This window comes from Rhinoraja longicauda, chromosome 17 (genome assembly GCF_053455715.1).
Source record: "Rhinoraja longicauda isolate Sanriku21f chromosome 17, sRhiLon1.1, whole genome shotgun sequence".
Classification (NCBI taxonomy): domain Eukaryota; kingdom Metazoa; phylum Chordata; class Chondrichthyes; order Rajiformes; family Arhynchobatidae; genus Rhinoraja; species Rhinoraja longicauda.
In genome coordinates, this window is record NC_135969.1 from 29,467,610 (window position 1) to 29,494,739 (window position 27,130).

The window sequence follows — 27,130 nt, forward strand, 5'->3', positions numbered from 1 at the left end:
ATGGCAAAAAAGTCATGCCTCTCAAGAGTGACTAAAGTAAGAGTTATCTTCTGTTTTTGGTTTAATTTATTGTGTGGGGAAGGTTTTAATCGTTACACCAGAAGGTGTAGCACAAAGCTCTGGTATTTTATTTCATTGCTCTGATATTTTATTTCATTCTTCACATGTTTAAATTATAGTGTTTTATTTTTAATTGTCTACTGTATATCGTGCTGTTACTTGCGGTCAAAGCACCAAGGCAAATTCCTTGTATGTATACATACTTGGCTAATAAGGTATCACAAAATGCTAGAGTAACTCAGCAGGCCAGGCAGCATCTCAGGAGAGAAGGAATGGGTGACGTTTTGGGTCGAGACTCTTCTTCAGACTGATGTCAGGGGAGGGAGCGGGACAGAGATAGGATGTAGTAGGAGACAGGAAGATAGTGGGAGAACTGGGAGGGGGGAGGGGAAAGAGAGGGACAGAGGAACTATCTGAAATTAGAGAAATCAATATTCTCTATATTACACCCCAGCGGTATGAACATTGATTTATCTAACTTCAGATGGTTCCTCTGTCCCTCTCTTTCCCCTCCAACTCTCAGTTCTCCCACTGTCTTACTGTCTCCTACTACATCCTATCTCTGTCCCGCCCCCTCCTCTGACATTAGTCTGAAGAAGGGTCTCGACCTGAAACATGACCCATTCCTTCTCTCCTGAGATGCTGCCTGGCCCGCTGAGTTACTCCAGCATTTTGTGATACCTTCGATTTGAACCAGCATTTGCAGTTATTTTTCTACATTACTTGGCAAATAAAATTTATTCTATTCAATTCAATTCACTTCAAGTAAGAATAAAGAGACTCTTATGCTGTGAGAACTACTTGCTCGGAACTTCCACAGTTAAGTCAGCAATGGTGAATTGTTCTGAAGCTTACTTTCTCAAAAGTGAAATAAGTAGATCGGCTAAAAAGTTTAGAAGGAATTCCGAGAGTTTAACACCATTGAAGCCAATAAACAAACCATTGAACCTTTTTAGATAGTCCAACCTTACATGACCATCCTGGTGCTGATGCATTCACTGTTTCTCTAGTAACTTATTTCATAACTCTATACCGAAATAATGTAAGAGTCTTTTCACTTTATTTATCCTTTTCTGCATGACATGACTTAATTTTGTTATGTTGGTTTCACTCCTTAGATTAACATCCTGAGTAACATTCTCTCCCAGGCCCCTCCTGGTGAGTTCAGTGAAGTTGTCAATGGTGAGTATCCATCACTGTAAACATTCCAGAGGTTGGTACCAATACTCTGGAATATACAATTTTATTTTGAATTAATGTGTGAACAAAATGAACCAAGGTTGTAAAATACTGGATGATTGACGAGGGATAAATGGACAAATGAAGTTTACTGTCGTTTCCCAAGTTAACTCTTTAAACAACAAGCCATAGATAAAGATTGGCTTTTACTTTAAGAAAAACTCTTTGCTCCTTTTGGGGAAGACCAGACATTCAATCGGTGATATCTGACAGTGAGCCTAAACTCTCTGACCCTCAAACCTACTGAAACTTGGAATTACAAATTTAAGCCCACAGATGGTGGTTTCTTATTGGAATGAACATTCTTTCAAATTATTTTCCTTACCCTGTTTAATGCCAATATTCTGTTGCCATTGAGGATGCAGTGAATATAGAACTAAATGGCAATTTAGTTTGCAGTGAAGCAAATAAATATTTGTGCATGACTCATCACTTCATATATAAAATATGATTTCACCATTACTGGACTCCCTGTAGGTGATATAGCCCAGATAGCTTCTAATGTAGCAAGTGTGCCTGTTGTGTTTGTAACAGTTAGGCAAAGTCATTTCACATGAAGAATTTAATGCAGCTTCAGAAGGTAGTGAAAGTTTCATCTCTGTTGCCTGTTAGGAGTCATTTAAACCATCGATGGCTGGACAATTACCTGGCCGAGGAACAAGGATTGTATGGCGGGTGGGGAATCAGCCAAAGTCAAAACCTGTTGGTAAAGTTGGAAAATTACACAGCAGGGGAGGATTGTGCACTCCTCCCAACAGTTGGTTCCACCAGAGGGCTCAGATTAAAAGGGACGTACCTATAGAAAGGAGATGAGGTGGAATTTCTTTAGGCTGGTGAATCTGTGGAATTCACACACAGCTGTTAAGGCCAAGTCTTTGGGTATTTTTAAGGTGGAAATGACAGAATCTTGATTAGCAAGGCTGTCAAAGGTATGGGGAGAAGGCAGGAGAATGGAATTGAGAGGGAAAGACAGATCAGCTAGGATTGAAGAGCAGAGTTGTCTCAATGGGCTGCATTGCCTAATTGTGCTCCTATGACCTAAACATGAAGAAATGAAGAGACAAGTACAAGTAGCAGCCCCGGCATTTCTCTCCAGCATTGTCAGGTTTAATATTCTCAACCAATCAAAGATGGCTGGCTTGACAAATGGTTAAGTCCCACCTGCCACACTGCAGAGTTCCGTCAGTGGTAATTTTCTCTTTTTTTTTGGTAAATTGCAATAGAAATACCACCAAATCGCTGTACTGGACAAAGTCAAAACTATGTCAACTGAATTCAGCTCAGTTGTGCTCTTCTTTTAACCTGCATATTTTTGTAATGTACAGTGCAATGAGATGTATCATCCAAGTCCTGACAATGTGTAATTGCAGCATTTGGTGTTCAAATGCTTTGTAACACCCTTCAAATCGATAAGTATAAAAATGGCTCACTATGCTCCAAACAATATTAAATTTCCATTCAAATGTAAATAATACAAAACAGTCACATTGTGTTTGGTGCAAAACAGAAATTACTGTCTGCTTGGTGTAAAATATCCTTTTTAAAATGACTGCTTCTGTGATTGGTCAAAGTTAATAATCCTCACAGAAAACCCATGGAATTCCAAAAGCAACACAATATACCCAACCTTTTGTCCACTCTGACTGGCTCATAAGTGCATTCGCAAGGCTCCAAAACAATATTTGGTAAAAACCCTGGCAATAATAGGTCTTGCTGTGCCAAGGACTAGGGTCTATCTTCAGGGTTAAGGTTAATGTCTGGATGACTTGTAAATGTACAGACACAGGACTTAGTGAAGATCGCAACCCTTCTCTTGATCCCCACAGATATGCGAGCTTTACTAAATGATGACCACCTGATATGCGAGAACATAGGGAGGTGAGCATTAGCTTCGAGAAACTTTATGTTGTTGTCTTCTTGATCTTTATTCCCACATAAAAAGAGGCAAGGACACAGGGAATAAATTAGAATTGTGGTTGATGTATTGTTCTTTAATCTGCCAACGTTAATGGAACACTACATTTCTGCTCATGCCTTATCTGTATGATTCATGCTTCACTTCTGATGATTTTCTTCTCAAAGGGTTCCTCACCTTTGTCTCATTTCAGGCAATCATTCAAATAGATTTAGGATTGGGGGGTAAATATGCAGTCGACACTAAGGCCCTCATTTTAATGGACCTCTTCATAACGGATTTTGGTTATAGCGGGCTGATCTACAACAGCTGTCCAGGTCACGCCATCTCGCCAGCCTCTAGCATCCCCATTTATCTCCACACCGCCCACGGCTCGCATCGCTTCCAACCTTCTGCTGCCACCGCCGGCCACACAGCTTCCTCGGTCGCTTCCAGTCCTTGCCTCCCGCCGCCGCCACCGACCCTTATCGGTGCTCCGGCCGCCCGCGGCCCGCAACCATCGACTGCTGATCCCTCGCCTCTCCCCCGGCTGCCATTTTGAAATAAAATCAAAAAACATTGGAAATACCCAACAGGTGAACCAGCATCAGCGGAAAGAGAAAATGTCTCAACGTGATTACTTTTGATCAAAACTGGAAGAAAATATGAGATCAAAATATTTTAAGCAAGCTCTGATACTATCCTAGAATAGGAAGTCTTCAGCAGGAACTCGCTGAAGACCCATCCCCACAGTCCAATATTTATCCCAGTCCTCAAATAAATTTCATCAATTCAATTATAAGCGTTGACATCCATTTAATGTAACACTGCGAAGCCACCTACTATTGCAGAAGCACAATATGTAAAGATTTTAAAAACGAGTTTCACTTTCAGATCACAAACTAAGACTGAACAGTATTCATTGCTCTGGTGTAAGCTGTAGATAGTTTACTTGAGTGCTTCTTCTTCTGGCCTGGTGGGCTCCAGCATGGAATATTTATCACTGCCATGCCTCAATCATGGGCCCTTGAACTGTCCGTGGCTATCAACCTCAAGAAACTCAGGCCAATGGCAGCCTGGCTCCAATTGCATACTACCACATCAGGTGCTGTTGAAGGAGATACTAAGGTGTAGACGCTGTCATGCTAGAGGTAACATGATTGCGCCAATTATCAAGTGCCACTCGGACTGAGAATTACCACACCAGTGTGAAAAGCTACGGTGGGATAAAAGTATTCAGAGTTCCCACTCTGTCGCTCTCCAAAAGCCCTGCTGGCTTGTACAGGTCTGATGAAGTTAGGGTTAGCCAGGGGATTGATGATAAAATGTCCCATAAGTGTGTCGAGTGAGATACTGAAGTCCTGTCGTAACCCAGAACAAACCACCCCGAGACCTGTGAACGTCCTCATCTGGGGGAAAAGGAGGAGATAATTTTGCCAAGAAATGTAAGAGCCTTGCATTGCTGCATTTTAAAATTAATTCTAAACATACAGTTGGCATTCAGAAGGGTTGAACATTAGGTTAATTGTTAAAGTCCATAAGTACATAATGGGAATATAATTAGGAACAAAAAACTCCAGATGCTGGTTTAAATCGAAGGTAGACACAAAATGCTGGAGTAACTCAGCGGGTCAGGCAGCATCCCGGGAGAGAAGGAATGGGTGACGTTTCGGGTCTGAAACGTCACCCATTCCTTCTCTCCCGGGATGCTGCCTGACCCGTTGAGTTACTCCAGCATTTTGTGTCTACCATGGGAATATAATTAATGGGAGGGATGTGCTGCTATTCGGCAGGTTGATCTTTCAGAATTGCTGAGGGAAGCAGCCCATGTTCTTGTTTACTGGATGTAAGATCTTTTCGCTTGATCATGGCCCAAGGGAAAAAGCCAAGTTAACAGTGAATTAACTGCCTGTATGTTATTTTACAGAATCACTGCAAAATATAACCTGGAACATTTCATCCCTGTTTCAGTTGGGGCAGGTACAGAAAAGGTAAGTGTGCATTGTTTACCATTCTGTTCCACTGTACACCTCACAATTCTCTACAATATATTCCAGCTGTTATTTTTTTTTGCCCAATGACCACTTGTTAGTTGGGTTAGAGCAAGCCAGCAAAGATGCTGTAAGTGAGAAATAAAGAAGCCATAAATTAAGAAATGAAGACTTTAATTTAAATATAGCACAACATGATCTGCAGAGAGCTGAAAGCACTTTGCTATTGGTGAATACTTTTTCCATGCGGCAATGCAGAAGGAAAAGCTACCAATTTGTATATCAGGTCCCACAAAAATTAATGCGATAATGATATAATTTTCTTTTCCAGTGACGAATCTGGTTCTGGTTGATTACTGCGCAAACACCTCATAAGTGGTTATCTCGCGCAGAACGTGAGATGATTATTTGAATGGGTACTGAAGAGAGCGATGTAAGAATTGTAACACCACTGGGAGGGCAGGCATGGCCTTGAAATTACATTTGATGAGGAAGAGAGCAGCTCCTGCAGTGAAGTACTCTCTTCGCACAACATGGGACTATCCACCTGGACCATTTGTGCTCAAGTCTTTGTTCTGCAACCAAAACCCACATTCAGATTAGAAAGCTAACAAACAGGTCATGGCTAATAGGGAAACAGAGAGAGAAAAAAAACCAAAGTAATATTTATTTAATATTTTGTTCAGCATGGACATTGTGGGCTGAATGACCTGTTTCTGTGCTGAACTTTTCTACGTTACTTTATACAATACACAATAGGTGCAGTAGGAGGCCATTCGGCCCTTTGAGCCAGCACCGCCATTCAATGTGATCATGGCTGATCATTCTCAATCAGTACCCCGTACCCCCTGACTCCGCTACCCTTAAGAACTCCATCTAGCTCTCTCTTGAATGCATTCAGAGAATTGGCCTCCACTGCCTTCTGAGGCAGAGAGTTCCACAGATTCACAACTCTCTGACTGAAAAAGTTTTTCCTCATCTCCGTTCTAAATGGCCTACCTCTTATTCTTAAACTGTGGCCCCTGATTCTGGACTCCTCCAACATTGGGAACATGCTTCCTGCCTCCAACGTGTCCAACCCCTTAATAATCTTATATGTTTCAATAAGATCCCCTCTCATCCTTCTAAATTCCAGTGTATACAAGCCTAGTCGCTCCAGTCTTTCATCATACGACAGTCCCGCCATTCCGGGAATTAACCTAGTAAACCTACGCTGAACGCCCTCAATAGCAAGAATATCCTTCCTCAAATTTGGAAACCAAAACTGCACACAGTACTCCAGGTGCGGTCTCACTAGGGCCCTGTACAACTGCAGAAGGACCTCTTTGCTCCTATACTCAACTCCTCTTGTTATGAAGGCCAACATTCCATTGGCTTTCTTCACTGCCTGCTGTACCTGCATGCTTCCTTTCAGTGACTGTCAAGTCAAGTTTATTTGTCACATACACATACACGATGTGCAGTGAAATGAAAGTGGCAATGCCTGCAGATTGTGCACAAAAAAGAATTACAGTTACAGCATATAAATAAAGTTAATAAAGTTAATGATGCACTAGGACACCCAGATCTCTTGCACGTCCCCTTTTCCTAACTTGACACCATTCAGATAATAATCTGCCCTCCTATTCTTACCACCAAAGTGGATAACTTCACACTTATCCACATTAAACTGCACCTGCCATGCATCCGCCTCAATGTATTCGCTCTTCATGTACTCAGTAAAATCAAGATTGATACATTATTCCATTTAATTGCTTTTTTGCCAAGACTGCTCAGCTACCTTCACCTTTTAAAAAGAAATCTTAACATTTGAGACCAGCCTCGGAGCGGACAATAAGTCTAAACAAAACATTATAGTTAGAGTGGCCCGATGTTTCACCACACTGAGGTTTGATGCCACAATGATCCTGGTGTGCAAGAGACCAAAAAGTCTAACTATAGACAGAGTTAACGTCGCAGCTAACAGCCAGGTACTAAATTTGGCAGCACAACGTTCCTCATTATCATACCTGCGTGAAAATGCAATCACTGATTACATCTGCAATCTTTCAAGTAAATTATATCATTAACTCTCAAACTATTTTTGCAAGGTTTGAGCATCAAACCTGTGATCTGCACAAAATGAGTTTATTCAGTGATCAGACATGTTGATGTGATAAGCATAAGAATTGCCCAAGAGTTTGTAATTTTTAAACAACAGCTGTAATTCCATATCCTGCCACAGGGTGGCTCACTAAGATTTTTTTCAGACACAAAATCACCAGGTTTCCAACAATTTACCAGCAAGGAAAGGTGGAAAGAGACGTGATTGGTTTGAGTTTCTTCTAACTTTGTTCTATTTTCTGGGAGATCTTTGTCATTCCCTATTTATTCTTTAGGTACTAATCACTGAACATGGTGACTTAACAAACGGATGCTTTCTGGATCCAAAGCAGAAGGTTATTTTTAAGTTTGATCACCTAAACAAGACTGTTTCTGACATCCAGCCATGCCCTGTGGTAAACCCCATAGAGAATTGGAGGGCGGCTATCGAAAGTGCACTCACCAGCTATGTGAAGAAGCACTATCCAATGGGCAATCTTTCTGTAAGTATCCTCTGGAAATGGTACTATTTCCTTCCAGTGGAAGCAGGAACGTTAAATAAATTTAAAAACGGAAATAGATTGTTTTTTAATAGACAAGGGAATTAGGGGTTACGGGGAGCGGGCAGGGAAGTGGACATGAGCTATTGTTAGTATAGTAAGACCCTGAGTAATCTCCTGGACAAGTTTCGATCGCCTAGCTTGGGGTCGGAGAGGAATTTCCCGGATTTTTTTCCCAAATTGGCCTGGGTTTTTAATCCGGTTTTTCGCCTCTCCCAGGAGATCACACGGTTCTTTCGGGTGGAAAGAAGGGCGATAGTGGGAAGGGGGTTGGGGTAGGATCAGCCATCATCGTATTGAATGGCGGAGCGGGCTCGAGGGGCCGGTTGGCCTACTCCTGCTCCTATTTTCTTGTGTTCTTGTGTTCTTATTCTCATGACATGTGAAAAACCATATGATTAATGTACAGCTCAGAAACTGAGCCAGAAAGGCCCTCCAGAAAATATACTACCAAAGGAAAGGCAGAGGGCAGACTATAGTGTCACATCCTGAAACAGACTTGCTCTTATTGTATTCAGTAGTTGAAACTAAAATCAAAAGATGAGTAGCTTTATTGCAGTCATCGGGGTGAGAGCAAATAAACAGATTATTTTACCCAGAAAATAACATCCTCAAGTTCACTCAAGCACTATACTGGGCGTGGATGGAAACACAAGTATTGCAAACCTGACATCTATTCCCAACAGGAACAGACAATACCTCTATGTCAATTTATCAGTAATGAAAACTTCAAGGAATGCAGCAGCAAATTCCTTGGAGTTTTTTCTGCTGTTAACATTGCTTTCGAAGAACATACACAAACTTGGTCATCACCGACAGTGCCTTATAGGAACAGGAGCTGCAGGAAGAGTAGTATCAGAATTTTTTTTTAGACACTTATTATGGATATCTTTTTTTTTTCTCCTTTCATACATGGAAGTTTTTGTGGGTCTCTGTTCTTTTATGTAAACTGAGGGGATATATTTGTTGACAAAAACCTTCAGTTTCCCACAGCCTAGGAGTCAGGCATAATTTGTTAACCTACAAAATGCTTCCACATTGAAAGGTACAAAAGACTCTAAGCGGGGATTTCTTGTGTTGCTTGTCGACCATTTAAGAATGAAGAAGCCGTTCATTTATCAAATGAAACAACTTCCACTTTGCAACAAAGTACTCATTTTGGTCATAATATCCTTGTTTCAGGATGGAAAAAATTAACTACCGTACTAGGCCCCAAGGTTTTAAGGTGAGAGGATCAAAGTTTAAACAAGATGCGTGGGGCAACCTTCTTGTGCCTGGAATGCGCTGTCAGTTTAGTAGTTGAAGCAAATACAATAGTTGCATTTCAGGAACCCTTTGGATAGGCATATGGATATACAGGAAATGGAGGAATATGGATTATGCATGGATAGGTGAGACATTGCCTTGGCATCATGTTCAGCGCAGTCATTGTGGGCCGATGGGGCTGTTCTGTGCTGTACTGTTATATGTTCTCTGTTCAGAATTAAGAGGCAAAATCAGTATCAACTGATTTTGCTGAGAGTCAATGTCACACATGTATGTCAAATCAGAAGATATCTGACCTTGGGATAATTTCAACCAACCTGATTGAAACATCAAATAAATAAAAGCCTGGACCACTGGCTAGGTTTCTATTCCCAGGTCAATTAACTCAGCATTATGAAAGCTGTACAAACTTCATTAGTAATGAATAGGTCAGCATTCCAAAGTGTAACTTTGTACAAACTGAAATATTAGCGATTGTGTTAAAATCTCTGTAAGGATGTTAAGCAACAATCAGTTTCGAAGATAAAAACAAAACTGATGTGTGTGTGTAGTATTAAATAGAGTTTGTAGAAGCCAGGTTATTTAGTTTTTGTAGTTTACATCAGCCTTATTGCCCCACTCAACGTTTCCTCACTAAATCTTCTATTCCTTTCTCTTGTATACAGTTATACAGCTTCCTATACAGCTTCCCTTAAAAAAAAATCAATGCCTTTCACTTCAAGATCTCCATCAGGCAGCAAGTTCCATTTACTTACCACTCCCTGGGGAAAAAATGTTTTCACAAACTCCTCGTTAAATCTTTTGCCATTTCTTTCTTCCCATTACAATTTTATTTTGCTAATTTTCATCCCTCCTTAACATGTTCTTTGGTTGGGTAAGAGGAAGAGTGGTTGAGCTCAATATATCCTCAGCAATATCCTCAAACACAGAAAAGATTGCTGAATGATAATCAAGATCTTCCATCTCTGGGCCAGATATATCCAGACCAATTGTGCTATCACTTTTCAAGGTCATCTTAATCAATGTCTTTTAAACAAGGGATCTTCTTGATTTAAATAGTTTAATAAAAAGTCGAGGCTTGAAGAAGAGCCATTCCATCCCATCTTTGTGTTCATAGTTGTTCTCCAATATCTCTATATATATATCTCTCTATATATATCTATATCTCTATATATATAGAGATATAGAGATCTATATCTCTATAGATATATATAGATCTGCCTGTCCCGCTGAGTTACTCCAGCTTTTTGTGTCTATGGGAAAATAAAATGGATTAGAGTGGGGGCATGGGTAAAACAGGTACTTGTTGATTGATGTGTACTCTGTGGGCTGAAAAGCCTGTTTTATGCTGTGTCTTTGTACAACTCTATGACTATGATAACCACACAGCTGTGGTATCCAGTAACGGCCCCTTGGAAAGCTATGGATCACCTACACCAAATGGAAAGACAGAAGGGAAAATCGGAAGTGTCGGTATTACAGTATAGCAAAGGGGATTACAGAGGCATGAGGCAGGAGCTGGCCAAAATTGATTGGAAGGAGGCCCTAGCAGGGAAGACGGTAGAACAGCAATGGCAGGTATTCCTGGGAATAATGCAGAGGTTGCAGGATCAATTTATTCCAAAGAGGTGGAAAGACTCTAAGGGGAGTAAGAGACACCTGTGGCTGACGAGGGAAGTCAGGGACAGCATAAAAATTAAGGAGAGGAAGTATAACATAGCAAAGAAGAGTGGGAAGACAGAGGATTGGGACTCTTTTAAAGAGCAACAAAAGTTAACTAAAAAGGCAATACGGGGAGAAAAGATGAGGTACGAGGGTAAACTAGCCAATAATATAAAGGAGGATAGCAAAAGTTTTTTTAGGTACGTGAAGAGGAAAAAAATAGTCAAGGCAAATGTGGGTCCCTTGAAGACAGAAGCAGGGGAATTTATTATGGGGAACAAAGAAATGGCAGACGAGTTAAACCGTTACTTTGGATCTGTCTTCACTGAGGAAGATACACACAATCTCCCAAATGTTCTAGGGGCCGGAGAACCTCGGGTGATGGAGGAACTGAAGGAAATCCACATTAGGCAGGAAATGGTTTTGGGTAGACTGATGGGACTGAAGGCTGATAAATCCCCAGGGCCTGATGGTCTGCATCCCAGGGTACTTAAGGAGGTGGCTCTAGAAATAGTGGAAGCATTGGAGATCATTTTTCAATGTTCTATAGATTCAGGATCAGTTCCTGTGGATTGGAGGATAGCAAATGTTATCCCACTTTTTAAGAAAGGAGGGAGAGAGAAAACGGGTAATTATAGACCAGTTAGTCTGACATCAGTGGTGGGGAAGATGCTGGAGTCAATTATAAAAGACGAAATTGCTGAGCATTTGGATAGCAGTAACGGGATCATTCCGAGTCAGCATGGATTTACGAAGGGGAAATCATGCTTGACAAATCTACTGGATTTTTTTGAGGATGTAACTAGGAAAATTGACAAGGGAGAGTCAGTGGATGTGGTGTACCTCGACTTTCAGAAAGCCTTCGACAAGGTCCCACATAGGAGATTAGTGGGCAAAATTAGGGCACATGGTATTGGGGGTAGGGTACTGACATGGATAGAAAATTGGTTGACAGACAGAAAGCAAAGAGTGGGGATAAATGGGTCCCTTTCGGAATGGCAGGCAGTGACCAGTGGGGTACCGCAAGGTTCGGTGCTGGGACCCCAGCTATTTACGATATACATTAATGACTTAGACGAAGGGATTAAAAGTACCATTAGCAAATTTGCAGATGATACTAAGTTGGGGGGTAGTGTGAATTGTGAGGAAGATGCAATAAGGCTGCAGGGTGACTTGGACAGGTTGTGTGAGTGGGCGGATACATGGCAGATGCAGTTTAATGTAGATAAGTGTGAGGTTATTCACTTTGGAAGTAAGAATAGAAAGGCAGATTATTATCTGAATGGTGTCAAGTTAGGAGGAGGGGGAGTTCAACGAGATCTGGGTGTCCTAGTGCATCAGTCAATGAAAGGAAGCATGCAGGTACAGCAGGCAGTGAAGAAAGCCAATGGAATGTTGGCCTTCGTAACAAGAGGAGTTGAGTATAGGAGCAAAGAGGTCCTTCTACAGTTGTACCGGGCCCTGGTGAGACCGCACCTCGAGTACTGTGTGCAGTTTTGGTCTCCAAATTTGAGGAAGGATATTCTTGCTATGGAGGGCGTGCAGCGTAGGTTCACTAGGTTAATTCCCGGAATGGCGGGACTGTCGTATGTTGAAAGGCTGGAGCGATTGGGCTTGTATACACTGGAATTTAGAAGGATGAGGGGGGATCTTATTGAAACATATAAGATAATTAGGGGATTGGACACATTAGAGGCAGATAACATGTTCCCAATGTTGGGGGAGTCCAGAACAAGGGGCCACAGTTTAAGAATAAGGGGTAGGCCATTTAGAACGGAGATGAGGAAGAACTTTTTCAGTCAGAGGGTGGTGAAGTTGTGGAATTCTCTGCCTCAGAAGGCAGTGGAGGCCAGTTCGTTGGATGCTTTCAAGAGAGAGCTGGATAGAGCTCTTAAGGATAGCAGAGTGAGGGGATATGGGGAGAAGGCAGGAACGGGGTACTGATTGAGAGTGATCAGCCATGATCGCATTGAATGGCGGTGCTGGCTCGAAGGGCTGAATGGCCTACTCCTGCACCTATTGTCTATTGTCTATTGTCTATAATTTCAGCACAATTATTTACTGTTTTTTAAGTGGTAGAGTGTTCCAAAATCGATCAGTTACTGTTAAAAATACATAATTGATACTGAGTCAGATGAAGAAATATTACAAATGATGACCAAATGTTTGTCTATATATATATATATATATATATATATATATCTTCTCAAATTTGTACCTGGTGGAAGGGTCTAAGCACAGTAATCTTTTGCTTTGATAGGTATATGGGAAGATATATGGGGACCAGAAAATAATCACTGCCTGCATTGAATCTCATAATTTTCAACGGAACGAGTTCTGGTGAGTTAGTTATATTGCTGCAGTGTACTTCATTCCTTTCAATTTTGTTTGATCCACGGCGTCCAAGATACACACATAGCAGACCGGTTGCTTGGTGCCCCATCCAGAACTATTAACTAATTCCATCACCAACAGACAACAGCAGCAGTTTGTACCATCTACAGGGTGTATGATATGGTACTTTATTTGTCACAAGACCGAGGTAGTGATTTTTGGAATTCAAGTTCAGTACTAGTAACACAAAACATAAGCACTTAAGATACATATTAGATAAGCATCCCAGGTACAGTACAAGTGTATAGCAGTAGTACACTGAGACAATATACAGTTGCCAGTTTGACAACATTTTCAAGTCCCAGTTGTTGAAAGTGCAGGGATCTTGATCTGACCATGAAGGTCTGTTGTCCTGGCAGCATTGCAGGGTCAGCCTGGCCAAGCGTAGCCATGGTGTCCTCTGCTGCTTTAGGCCACGTCCAGTCCACGTGCTCGACCTCTTGGAGCGGTGCCCGGTCCAGCCGAGCTCCAGGGAGCTGCGGGGCCTCCAGCGGCCCACTTTCCCAGCGAGGCAGTGCATTCCCTCCGGCAGCAGGACTGCTTACCGGCCCTCCAGGTGGGTCCCTGTGGGTCCTCAATCCACAGCGAGCAAGCCGGGCCTTCTGGGCGGGGTTCCAGTCCGCGGCGCGGGTAAACCATCCGTGGCTGGCGAGTCAACGGTATGCAGCGGGCAGGCTGGGCCTACTAGGCAGGTTCTGTTCTGCAACATGCGTCCACCACTGCAGTGGGCAGTCCAGTTCCCGGTCTCCGGTGGGGAAGCTGGACCTTCCGGGCGGGTTCTCAGTCTACGGGCCACAGAGCTCCCTGGAATACTCCCAGCACATCTCTCCTCATTCTGCTGGTGGCTGGGCCAGGTTCTGATCGGCTTTGCACCTGATTGGCTGGGCCCTGTCCCACAGCAACTCTCCAGGACTCCATAGACAACACATTCCAAATCCATGACCTTAACTAGGTAGAAAGGCAAGGGGCAGCAAAAGCATGGGAACCACCACCAACTGAAGTTGCCCTCCATCCTGAGTTAGAAATATATTACCATTCCTTCACAGTTGCTGGGTCAAAATCTTGGAACTCACTCCCTAAAAGCCTTGTGGATATACAGTGCCCTTCATAATGTTTGGGTCAAAGACCCATCATTTATTTATTTGCCTCTGTATTCCACAATTTGAGATTTGCAATAGAAAACAAATCACATGTGGTTAAAGTGCACATTGTTAGATTTTGCTAAAGGCCATTTTTATACATTTTGGTTTCACCATGTAGAAATTACAGCTGAACAGCATCACCCATTCCTTCTCTCCAGAAATGCTGCCTGTCCCGCTGAGTTACTCCAGCTTTTTGTGTCTATATGGGAGAATAAAATGGATTAGAGTGGGGGCATGGGTAAAACAGGTACTTGTTGATTGATGTGTACTCTGTGGGCTGAAAAGCCTGTTTTATGCTGTGTCTTTGTCCAACTCTATGACTATGATAACCACACAGCTGTGGTATCCAGTAACGGCCCCTTGGAAAGCTATGGATCACCTGCACCAGTGGATAATTTCAGCACAATTATTTACTGTTTTTTAAGTGGTAGAGTGTTCCAAAATCGATCAGTTACTGTTAAAAATACATAATTGATACTGAGTCAGATGAAGAAATATTACAAATGATGACCAAATGTTTGTCCAAAGAGTATCTGACAATGTGCACTTTAACCACATGTAATCGACAAACCAAGTTTTGTTATACACAGATATTTTGGTGTACTATACCGAAGAGGTTGCAGATATACTGTGGATCGATTTGAAAACAAGATGAGAATTTTAAAATTGAAGTTTTGGTTAGAGGAAGAAAAAAAAGGTATCGGGTCAATGAGTTTTAGGAGGGAATTCCTAAGCATGGAGCCTTGGCAGTTAAAACAATGGCCGCCAATGATGGAGCAATCAAATTCAGAGAGAATTGGCAAACCAAGTTTTGTTATACACAGTTATTTCCGTGTAATATACCGAAGAGGTTGCAGAGATATTGTGGATCGATTTGAAAACAAGATGAGAAATTTTAAATTGAAGTTGTGGTTAGGGAGCCCGTGTAAAAGGTTGGAGAGTATGAGTGCAGATTAACGCACAGACCGTAGGGTTATGTTTGAAAGTTGATAGTCGAACAAAGGAGGCCAGATAAGATTGTCTTAGAAAAGTCAGGTCTCAAGAGATTAAAGGCATAGATTAAAGTTGCAGCTATAGATTAACTAAAGCACAGGCAAAACCAGATGATGTTATGAAGTTGTGGCAAATATGATGTGAAAACTCATAGTAAAATATAACACCAAAATTGCAAATACTCTGATTTAGCTTCATAGTTCATGATGGGGATAAAACCTTTGTTCGTCCCAACATTTAGTTGGAAGACATTTCTGATACCAAACATATTGCCACCTTCGACCCATGGGTGACCAGAGATGACAGTGAAGAAGTGATATCAATGTACATATAGAAACTAAGTGTTGAAGGGCAGGATATAGAGAGAGAATAGGATGTTCTTCGAATGTTGTGGAGTTTAACAAGCCTGGCCATTTGTGTATAGACCATGGGAACTGATACGCCTTGCATTTAGCTAGAATAGCATCAATGGTTATTTTTAGAATTTTTGGTGCAAAAATGAAAAACAATAATTATCCCGAGGTAGCCTAAGAGTTCAGAATTACAGTTACAAGGAATACATTTTTGTCATCGGCAGTCCAAATGTTCCATTGAAATTGAAAATGCAACTGGGTCACATGAAGTGATTTCATCTTCCAGTGCAAGTGACCAAAGTGGAACAAAGACTTTATTTGTCCTGGGCTAACCATTATATCCATTCTAACGCAATGCAAACCAGATTTGATGCCACGGAGCAAGATACCCACTGTGACTTATCTTCATTTTTCTAGGCAATCCGCATATTATCAGTGCAGTTTCTTATCCCCATGCATAACCCTGGACTACTAATTAAAACGCTCACCCTCTTCTTCTTTGCAAGCTCAGAAGATTCCTTAATCCTCTTCCAAAGATTTGTTCATCCCTCTGTAGTGGCTTCCTCATTATTTAAATCTTGAGATATTTTTACTAAGTGAAGTTTTTTTCACGCACCCCACTGATGATAAAACACATAAAGCATATTACGCTGAATATCTATGGCACAGCGCTTACTAGTTGCTTTCTCCAACCTTTTGGAAAAGGTCTATTTAGAACCAAGTTAATGAAATAGACATTGAATGCAGACATCACTCATCTGGAGGTTAGAAGTTAATTTCAGATTGTTAAGTGTCTATAAATAATAGCTCCATATCCTCTGGAGGTTAGAAGTTAATTTCAGATTGTTAAGTGTCTATTAATAATAGCTCCATTTCAGATCGGAAAGTACGGTTTCAACATTATGAAATGTGATGGACTTATCACTGAGTAAGAATAATTAAGAACTAAATTAAAATTGAATTATATGTCGTTCAAATCCCCCTTCCACCAATTTTTTTTCACCACACAAATAAAAATTGTTATGTCCCTCATTAAGCAGACAATAGCTTCTATAGCACACTTTACTCAACGGCCATATTTAAAATGGCGTTGTAACTATATTTACTTCCTGTGGAAGCATATTCTTATTAATAGCAAAATATTCTGTCACCAATTCAGGAATGGCTTCTGGAAATCTGAATGGAATCTTGTTCACTGCGCATCTCAAGCTGAAGTCAGTGGTATAATTAAGGTGCAGGTCAGTAAAAGCACAGTAGTGGACTAACGTGGGGGCATTGTGCATTCTGCTACCTGGGACTGATATTCAAGTCGAACCCTTTCTCAATCAATAAACAGAATCAGTTCACATATTCAAAGGAAAACTATTGTCCTGCAGTGATCATTTAATTTAATTCCCCTCTCCACACTGACCTTTCTGTCTTAGGCCTCCTCCATTGTCAGAGTGAGGCCAAATGCAAATTTGAGGAACAGCATCTCATATTTCGCTTAGGCAGCTTACAACCCAGTGGTATGACTATTGATTTCTCTAATTTCAAGTAAGCCCTGCATTCCCTCTTTCCATTCCTCCCCCACCCAAGTCGTGCCAGCTTCAAAGTCGTCTTGTTGAATCTCATTATCTGTACTCGTTCTCACCTAGCAAACAACTAACAATGAATGGCCTGTTTCCTTTATCATCATTATTTTTTTGCATATCTTTCATTCATTCGTTCTATATCTTTCTATATCACACCGTCTATATCTCTCGTTTCCTTTTCCCGACTCAGTCTGAAGAAGGGTCTCGACCCGAAACGTGACCTATTCCTTATCTCCAGAGATGCTGAGTTACTCCAGCTTTTTGTGTCTTATCTTCTGTTTAAACCAGTATCTGCAGTTCCTTCCTACACATGTCCATTTCGCACTCGTTGCTGTGATTGTAACCATTAACATGACATAGTTTACGCAACTGTCAACTTGCAAAGAGCAATAAAATTGGATCTGACTGAGCATAGTATTTTTTGAACTTTGGGTGGGCAGCTTTAAAGATCTCAACTATATCTAGTAAGTAATGTCATTTATAAAGAATCTTATCTGTACATATTCCAAAACGTTACCAGCAGAATGGATTAAAAATTGCAGAATGTTATGTTGGCGTAGCAGAATGAATTCATTGAACAAAACTTGAAAGGTTACTGTTTTATTGCAAGTTGGCCCATTCCAAACTCCGTACCTGCCTAATTGCTCCAAGATCAGGTTTATAGCCAAAGCCCTTTTTGAATAACATCTTTTCCCTTGTTCACTCTTTCCTGTGAGACTTAGTTCCTTATTGTTCAATTTTTGATATCCATGTGGCTATTCTTACTTGAATTAAGTGATAGTCATCTGGATTCTCAAATACATGAGGTAGGCAGAAGGCAGACCCAAAATAACAGTCCAATGTTCTCATATTGGCACTTGCAACATTGATCATAGCGCTAAAACCACAATTAGATTTCATGCTTACTGCCAGACATTATTAGCATAGATCTGCAGGAACGCAGTTATTACTTACACTCACTCAGGACAGACTGAAATGAAACTTGGACTTTGTAATAAACTACTTTAGTCTGCACTGGAAGGACATGTTTATTTGCACGGTGTCACGGTGCGAACAGCAAAAGACTTTCATCTCAATGCTATCAAACAAGACCATAAACTACATTGCATTGATTGGGAATTACTTTCCATTTAACAATTTCGCACTAGATCTTTATTATTCCCAAGTACCAGGAGAATTTGTAAAAAAAAGTTTAATGCATTTTTTATTCTTCTTGTTTTCAAGAACTTTCAGTTTATTTTTGAAATCCAATTGTTTGGCTGCCAAATTTAAGCTAATTGATTTAGATTCTATACTCATTAAATGAAGGAAAAGCCTCCAGTAAAATTAATACTGAGTATTTTCCATACAATAGATATCAGTCATCATTATTTCCAAATGAAATTTGTCATTTAAGTTCATGGTGAGGATTTTTTTATTCCTCTCTCTTCCAAGTAAACATTTTTTTTATTTGTGATAATTTGGTGATTACAGTTTTGTATGAGACATTTCAGTGTGTCTGTTCCTGTATTTTTATACTGTTTCCTATTCTATCTATACTGAAGGCCTGAATGCTCCATTAAGGAAATTATTAAATCAATTGATAAATCATTCTCATGCACACTTGCTTGTCACATGGCTATCATAAGTCTGTAGCATTCATTTACAATGGGTAATAGGTCACTCAACAACTCTTCTGGTGAAGTAATTGTGCAAGGATGAGGGTGGGGATAGAATGGATAAGAAGGTTACCCTTTTGCAACATTGTATTCACTTTTTCCCTTTGATTTTTCTTCCTTCAGGCTCATTACTTTGAGGAGGGTAGCATTACTTTAACCAGCAAAACAGAAGTGAATCAGAAACTTTCAGTGAATGTAAGGAAAATTGTACAAATGTATTTGCATGCTTACAGTTTTGTGCATCAGTGAGTGATCTGTGTATATATACAAAATTAAATGCAACCACTGACTCACATAATCGGACCTTTAATCAATTACAAATAGAAGAGAATGTCCCTGTTGAAATAAATTCAACTGCAAGGGTCTTGAAATATGATAACATTGGAATAAAAAAAAGTGAACCAGCAGAGCAACAAGCTGGAAAAGATTCAAAGGTCTAGTGTGTTTATGAAATGGGAGGATGGAGAACTGTGACAGGAGTGAATGTTTGGGATGGCAGTAAGAATGGATAATGAGAAGTTGGATGTGTCAGTAAATAGGCAGAATTACATTAAGATTACCGGAATCTTGGAATCATCTTTGATCAAACCCTCTCCTTCGACAAACACATCAAACACATCACAAAGACAGCCTTCTTCCACCTCAAAAACATTGCCTGTCTCCGTCCATGCCTCTCCTCCACAGCTGCAGAAACCCTCATCCACGCCTTCATCACCTCCCGTCTGGACTACTGCAACAGCCTCCTCTATGGCGCACCCTCAAAAATCATCAGTAAACTTCAATACATTCAAAACTCCGCTGCCCGTCTACTCACCCACACCCCGATCTGTGACCATATCACCCCCGTCCTTTACAAACTCCACTGGCTCCCCATCCCCCAGAGAATCCAGTACAAAATCCTCCTCATGACCTACAAAGCCCTCCATAACCTGGCCCCATCCTACCTGACCGACCTCCTCCACAGGCACACTCCCACCTGCACCCTCCGCTCTGCTGCTGCCAATCTCCTATCCCCCCCACATCCGGACCAAACTCAGATCCTGGGGGGACAGGGCTTTCTCCATCGCTGCTCCCACCCTATGGAACTCACTATCTCAAACCGTCAGAGACTCCTCCACACTCACCACATTCAAAACATCACTGAAGTCTCACCTATTCAGTACTGCCTTCAACCACTGAAGGTCACCCCACCCTCTGTCTCCTTTCTCTGTTCGTTTACTTATTTATCTATTTATTCACTTCCCTATGTTCTCTAAATCCCTGTAAAATGTCTTTGAGTATATGAAAAGCGCTATATAAATGTAATGTATTATTATTATTATTATTATTAAATACCTCTGCAATTAATTGTTATATATTGACATTGCCACTGGTCGATTAAGTTTGGTGCTGCACTTTGTCACTTCATCATCCTCTATGTAAAGCAAAAAGGTTTCCCAAACATTTAGTCTTGTTTGTCTACATGCTATAGTCATCAGAGTGATAGGAGCAAGGGCAGGAAGGGGAATGTAAATGGACCCGCAGAGGTAGAAATGGCCCTCCACACGCTCATAGTTTCACATGACCAGCATGCTTAATGTAACTATTACTCTACTACTTCAATCATCCACCAACTTCAAATGAACGGAGGGCAAAGGGAAGGGAAGTAGCATTACACGATTAAAAAAAGACAAAATAGACACGGAATGCAAGCAGCATAATTAGGCTATTCAATTCCCCACACCTACTCCACCAAACAATAAGATGATGTCCGATCATTTACCTCAGCATCAATTTCTTGCATTACCCGATGTCTTTGAATATCATAACATCTTAAAGTCTATCGGTCTGTCCTGGGCACCACAAAGACGACATACTGACAAGAGTGACCACATTTTCTCATATGATGAAATGTCCATTGAACATTGACGGGCTGATTAAATTTCGAATGTCTGTTTCTTCCACCAGAATGAATGTGAAGGGGCTACAGAATTTGTGAAAGCCATTGAAAATGCTGATGCTGAATTTCAGGTAATTCTGGGTTAGTGTTTGTACATGGATGGGTACTTTATTCAGTAACGGCGGTGGAGAGAAATCAAGGCTGCACCCTAAAAACATTCACAACTTGTCCTCCAACTGTTGCATACCGAATATGACTTTGTGGCGCTACTTGAGTGTTTGGGCACTCCCTGATCGAACCCTCGGCATGGAGATTACGAGGGGCCGGTTTTGGTGATAAGGAGGACAAGGTCACGACGAGTGCTTGGAATGTGTGAGGAGAGAGAGTGCTTTGGGTGCGTGCTGTTCGTTTGCTGTGAAATAAAACCTTCCTAACCGGACACTACAAGGCGTCTAGTCTAATTCTGAACTGGACCGTACCGAGTCCCGCCACAACCTCTACTTTTTTATCCCGAGTTTTCCTAAACATGTCATGTTTGTTAAGTTGAATGACATTCGATGAGTAAAAACACTTCTTTAATAGCACTCCGATGACCAGATGGGTTGAATCCCAAAATAACGAGGAATGGGGGGTGACAGAATCATTGCCAATTGCTGCCACCCTATTTAATTGGGATCAGAAGCACCTTTTCTCAATATGCTATCAGAATTTATGCCCTTAACGGCCCATTTCTTTCAAATATGGCGAGTCGCAATCTCAAAGGGTATGACTCTATGGGTTTATAGGGCACATGGGGTTAACAAAACATTTTGCATTCAGTAATGCACTTTCTTGCTTTTACATCCATGCCTATTGCCGTGCAGTTTTATTTTTAAACATCAGACATTTAACATTTATAACATGGGTTTGATGTCAGTTGAGGAGACAGGCCCACAGCAGTGATATTAATGGATTGCTGCCTTCAGCCAACCTATCCATGGCTTGAATTACAGGCTGCACCTTGTAATAAATTGTTGGGCAATTTATAATAATAAAAAGTTCAATCATGCAACATCCCATATGCTGTAAACCTCATGCACGTGTGCAGAATTAATATCATTGTGCTTTGAAAATGATGCAAGATTTATAATCCAACCACTACAATTTTCAACTTTCAGTGGAGCAGATCAATAGCTACAGAACAAGTGTATATTCAGTCCTACTTTCAAAGACAGCGATTCCTGCTGGAATATATCTTCTATCGGGTCTAAACTGTAAACTTAAGTGGTATTTCAGCTTTTATAACCCTGAATATTTTCCTGAGGCTTTAACAAGAGGCACCATAACCAAACTACACAATATTTATGCTTTCCTAAAAGTATGAGTGGCATTGATAGGTTAGACAATCACAACCTTTTTCCCCAGGATCGAAATGTCAACGACTAGAAGGCATAGCTTTAAGAAGAGAGGGCTAACGCTTAAAGGGGTTGCGTGGTACAAGTTTTATTTTACACACCGAGTGTTGGGTGCCTGGAATGCGCTGACAGGGGTGGTGGTGTTGGTGGAAACAGATACAATAGGGCAGTTTAAGAAGCTTTTAGATAAGCATATTGATATACAGGGAATGGAGGGATATGCATCACGTGCAGGCAGAGGAGATTAGTTTAACTTGGCATCATGTTCGGCACAGACATTGTGAACTGACGGGCCCGTTCCTCTGCTGTAATACTTTATGTCCAAAAGAAATTGGCCTCTCAGTTATATTTTATCTATTATCTTCAAGGCACAAACCACCTAGATATGGACATAAAATGGCATTCCTTCCTGTTATCAAAAAACTAGAAGGGAATATTGAATTACCATAGGAGTAGAGTCCTCCATAAATAGACGATAGTGGCAAAAGAGGAGGCCTTTCAGAGTTTCATGCTTATTGTAACAATAATGAAAAACACTTTCCAGATGAATCCCAATTCCCAACTCTTGGCCACAACCTCTTTTAGGTTATGACATGGTAAATGTTCGATCATTTTTTTTGTTAAAAGGGAGGGCAGTTTTGGTCTTTAACATCCCAATCGTACCTTAGCTCATCAATGCAAGGGTAAAAATTCTCAGCTCAATTCCACTCCAAATCCACATATTATCTTCAATTGATCCTTGTTAGTTATTTGTCCCTGTACTGTAGAAGGTTCCAAATCTGATCTGTCCTATCTATGCCTCTTATAATTTTATGCACCTCGATTAAATATCCTCTTCATTTTCTCTGCCCTGAAGAAAAATCCCATCATGCCTAATAAATCCTCACATTTGATCTTCATCAACTTTGACAACATCATTACAAATCGTCCAGTAATGTGGTGCCCTGAACTCGACAAGGACTCTCGTTCCAACCAGGGATTCATGCACTTTTAGCATGAGTTTCTTCCTCATCATCACAAAAGGAGAATTATCCCATATGTCTTCTTAACCACATCTAACTTCTTAATTACGTGTGGTAATGCTTCCTTTCTGTCCAAATGCATAAGTTCAAATAGAAGGCCCAGCACCATCTCAAAGCAATTGAGGATAGGCAAGATGAGTTCACTTTACCTGTGTTAATCACACCGGAAATTAATTTAAAAAAGTGATCTGATTATATATATTAGGCAATTCTGGATAATACATTCACTGGTTTATTGAATACATTTTTTGGGGAAAAAATTGCATTTGCAAACAGAAGGCTCTTATTCAGAAATGTAACATCATTTCAGATTCTGACCACATGCATCATTTTTCACATTTTTCTTTATTGTTGCTTCACATGCGATATTCCTAAACATTCCTCAAAGTCCCCAAACTCAGAATTGTCAAGAAGAGGAACATTATTAACATCTTAAATAAAACTGAGGTTTCCAGTATCCATACAAACTTTAATTTTATCAAATCACATCATGGTTGAGGAAATAATTTTGTTTGTCGCAGAGCTTGAGTGCTTCTATGATAGAAAGTTCAATAATCTCTATTATGAGCAGCCAAACAATAGCTTCTTGTTCTCTCTCTCCCTCCAGCTTGCACTGATGGAGAACTACCAAAAGCTGGATTCTTTGCTCAAAGGTCTCCGACGGCAGTTGCCATTTACACACACAACAGTTGACTGGAATAAAATCATCAACGCCAAAATCGTCAGGGAAATGGACCTGGCACAGTCACTGCAAGACTCACAATCTGAATCTTTGTTGAATCCGACTCATAATATCCGTGATCATATTTAAAAAATAAAGAACATGTAGAGAAATAAAGTTTGATTTTACTATCATTCATACATTAATGTTCGACAGGCAGCAGAACAATCAGTGCAGGACGTCCCCAGTTTACAAACGCCCAACTTCTGTACTGCACATTATTACGAGTGTTTAGGAGACTGACAGGATGGATTTTATGGCGGCTTCTTGGCACTAGATAGAATTTTGCCACATCGAACCCAGGAAGAAAACATTCAGATTAGCACACTGATGTACATTTTGCAAATCGTATTGAGAGACACGCTGCCCGAGTAGCCGGAGTGTCCTATTGAAAAGCCAATAGCAATAAAACAACTTCTGCAGCTCTTTTATCATTAGTCCAAAATTTGTTTAAAAATAAGTTGGTTCTGAAGAATGGAACCCCTGCCTTAACCCAGGAAGCATTGTATTGGGGAAACAAAGAATAATTGGGAGAAGAGGAGGTCAACTTTGGGATATAGATAGCAGCTCTACCAGCTGTATCAATTGTGCCTCCCTTTAATTCCCCCACAGAAACATTAAGGCAAATAGAAAGATGGACTAACTAAATCCAGCAAGATCTACATATTTGAATTTTAAAGAATGATAACACCAAAAAAGAACATGCAGTCTCTAATAAAATTCCCTTTGATTCACACAGAGTTGTCATCTCAGATTATCTACTTAAATCTCTGTGTGGGATATTAATACATGGTTAGTTTACAGGAAAGATAATATTAAGGCAATGATACTCGAATGTGTACGGTCAATGCACAGCTCTTGAATGGAGCCAAAAAGGCACTGGAAATGCTCTCAGATCAATGATTAATGCTAGCTGCAGCTTAGCTAATTTGAACAGGAGTTGGATTGGCTTTACTGTGTTAGATTGTCTCAATTTATTGGGGTCTGTTCAGTGCAAAGTTAAACCACACGGCAATATTCATGAACACATCAGCTTCTGTGTCAACATTGGAGAGCGAGTGGTTATCAGGGTACCACAATAACCTAAGAGAAAGGAAAAAAAAAATCTTATTCCAAATCTTCTGCTATTCAGCAATGCATGATGCTCAAAGTGGCCACAACTGTCATCACAAACATCAAACGACGTAGCACATTGATCCAAGGTACATTACAGGAATGCCATCAAGTAACATCCAACCTTGTGCCACAAAAGAAAATGTAATCCAAATAGCCATGTGTTTGATGGAAGAGACAGTGTCAATATTTTTTTTTTAAAGAGTGGATGGTAATTCCAGAGTTTATGGCCTTAGCAGCTGAAAACAACCGTAAATGGGGGAATAATTAACTCTGGAGATGATCAGGTCTGACCAGAAAGCCTTCAGTTATCTAAGAGAATTAAAGGTCTGAAGGAGATTACAAGATTAGAGAGCAGTGAGGTTATTTAGAAATTCAGGCATTGCTTAAGTCAGAACTGATACAATTGAGTCACCCTGTGTATACAAGGACAGATAATGGGCATTGGATTTAGAATCACTTCAAATTTCTGCAGGATAGAATGAGAAAGGCTAACCCAGAATCCAATGTAATAATGAAGGCCAGAGACAACACAGTGGTTAGTGCTGGTCTTACAGCCCTGGGGACCTGCTTTTGTCCTGATGCATTGATTATAAGAGTCAGGAAGTCATGATGCAGTTTTATAGGATTTTGGTTAGGCCGCATTTGGAGTATTGTGTGCAGTTTTGGTCACTCCACAAAGGATGTGTGGGGGGGGGGGGGGAAGAGACCATCATTTCAGGTCAGGATCCTTCAGATTCTAGAAGACATTTATTCCTGGTTTAAGTAAGTGGCATTAGAATCAAGAAGTGGAGATGATGGGCACGTGAGAAGGAATAGGTTGCAGGGCTGCAGGGAAATAAGAAATGGGATTGGTCGGAATTGGAATTAACCTGATGGACCAAATGGCCTCCCTCTGTGTCATAACAGGTAAGTAAAGGAGATGAGATTTTCAGCAGGAGATGATCTAAATCAGGCGATATAACGGCAGTGCAAACAGACCATCCATAAATAATCCTACAATGAAACATAACACAATGATTGGAGTCAGACTAGTTTATTTCCAGTTGACTGCTGGGAGATGAATGGAACTGATAGCACAGGAATGAACTTTGCTCCAAGGATGAAAACAATGACTTGTAATTGCAAACTATAAACTGGAGGAATCCTGCCCATCCAGCCAAGAATCTGCTAATTTAAAGACAGTAGAGGTGATCATGTTGGTGTCAAGATAGGACTATTAGTGGATGAGTGGAATCCAACAATGGATAATGTTGATGAGGAGTATAATGCAAATGATAAGTAACCAGGACCAAAGATAGAATATGACCACAGCACAGATTATGGTGGTGATACGGAAGCAATAGCATTGCAGGGGATTGACTGCTTGGAAAGATACGATAAAAATATACATTATAAATAAATGAACATTAACGGTAGGAACCACCATCAAATCACTTGTTACTAGATCATCTATTATTAAGCATTTCTTCTATTGGACCCACAAGCACTAGATATTCTCCTGTCTATTGATCCATTAGTGCTTTGCATTCAAGAGAGAGCTAGATAGAGCTCTTAAGGATAGCAGAGTCAGGGGGTATGGGGGGAAGGCAGGAACGGGGTACTGATTGAGATGATCAGCCATGATCACATTGAATGGCGGTGCTGGCTCGAAGGGCCGAATGGCCTCCTCCTGCACCTATTGTCTATTGTCCATAGAACACAGACATACAGATTTGTGTTTATACGAGTTCAATGTATTTGGGCCTAATAGTTCACAGCTAGACAAAGAAGTCATAACTCCAAACTTAAAATGTGGACAAAGCATTTACAGCTATCAATTTAATGACTGGACAAAAACGTCCAAACCTGCAGATTTACGTCAAGGCTGAATCCTCTGCAATTGAGTATAATCCTTGTAGCAGTTGCACAAGCTCCTGCTGGCATCACATGTTCTGACGTTCCTCAGACATTCAGCTGGTCAGTATCAACATTAGAGGAACCAACACATTTGATTATTGCTAACCACCATCAGGAACATCTATCGCTCCATCCCTCGCCCACACTTTGGACAATCTAAACATCTGACTGTGCTTCTTCTTCCTGCCTCCAGATAAGAATCTGAAGGGTGCAGAACCAGTGAAGAGAATTACA

General features: G+C 40.8%; 2 protein-coding genes across 2 annotated transcripts in view; one reads left to right on the forward strand and one right to left on the reverse strand.

Moving 5' to 3' along the window:
• Window positions 1-23,974, forward strand: LOC144601559 (F-actin-capping protein subunit alpha-2-like). Its single transcript, XM_078413756.1, has 10 exons — window positions 1-36; window positions 1,179-1,242; window positions 3,126-3,177; window positions 5,121-5,184; window positions 7,563-7,769; window positions 13,015-13,094; window positions 16,796-16,874; window positions 18,992-19,063; window positions 20,816-20,878; window positions 23,771-23,974. The coding sequence occupies exons 1-10, from the start codon at window positions 1-3 to the stop codon at window positions 23,972-23,974; spliced, it is 921 nt and encodes a 306-aa protein (XP_078269882.1).
• Window positions 23,526-27,130, reverse strand: part of LOC144601645 (acylamino-acid-releasing enzyme-like) — a 53,740-nt gene continuing 50,135 nt past the window's right edge. The window contains exon 23 of the mRNA XM_078413875.1: window positions 23,526-24,967. Coding sequence (XP_078270001.1) covers window positions 24,859-24,967 — 109 coding nt within the window. The 3' untranslated portion in view covers window positions 23,526-24,858. The remainder of the gene's footprint in view (window positions 24,968-27,130) is intronic.

Coding starts and splice junctions, on each gene's coding strand:
- LOC144601559 (XM_078413756.1), top strand. CDS start 1: ATGGCAAAAAAGTCATGCCTCTCAAGAGTGACTAAA. Junction 7,770..13,014: donor ATCCAATGGGCAATCTTTCT/GTAAGTATCCTC, acceptor TTGCTTTGATAG/GTATATGGGAAGATATATGG. Junction 16,875..18,991: donor GTGGTATAATTAAGGTGCAG/GTCAGTAAAAGC, acceptor TTCTTCCTTCAG/GCTCATTACTTTGAGGAGGG.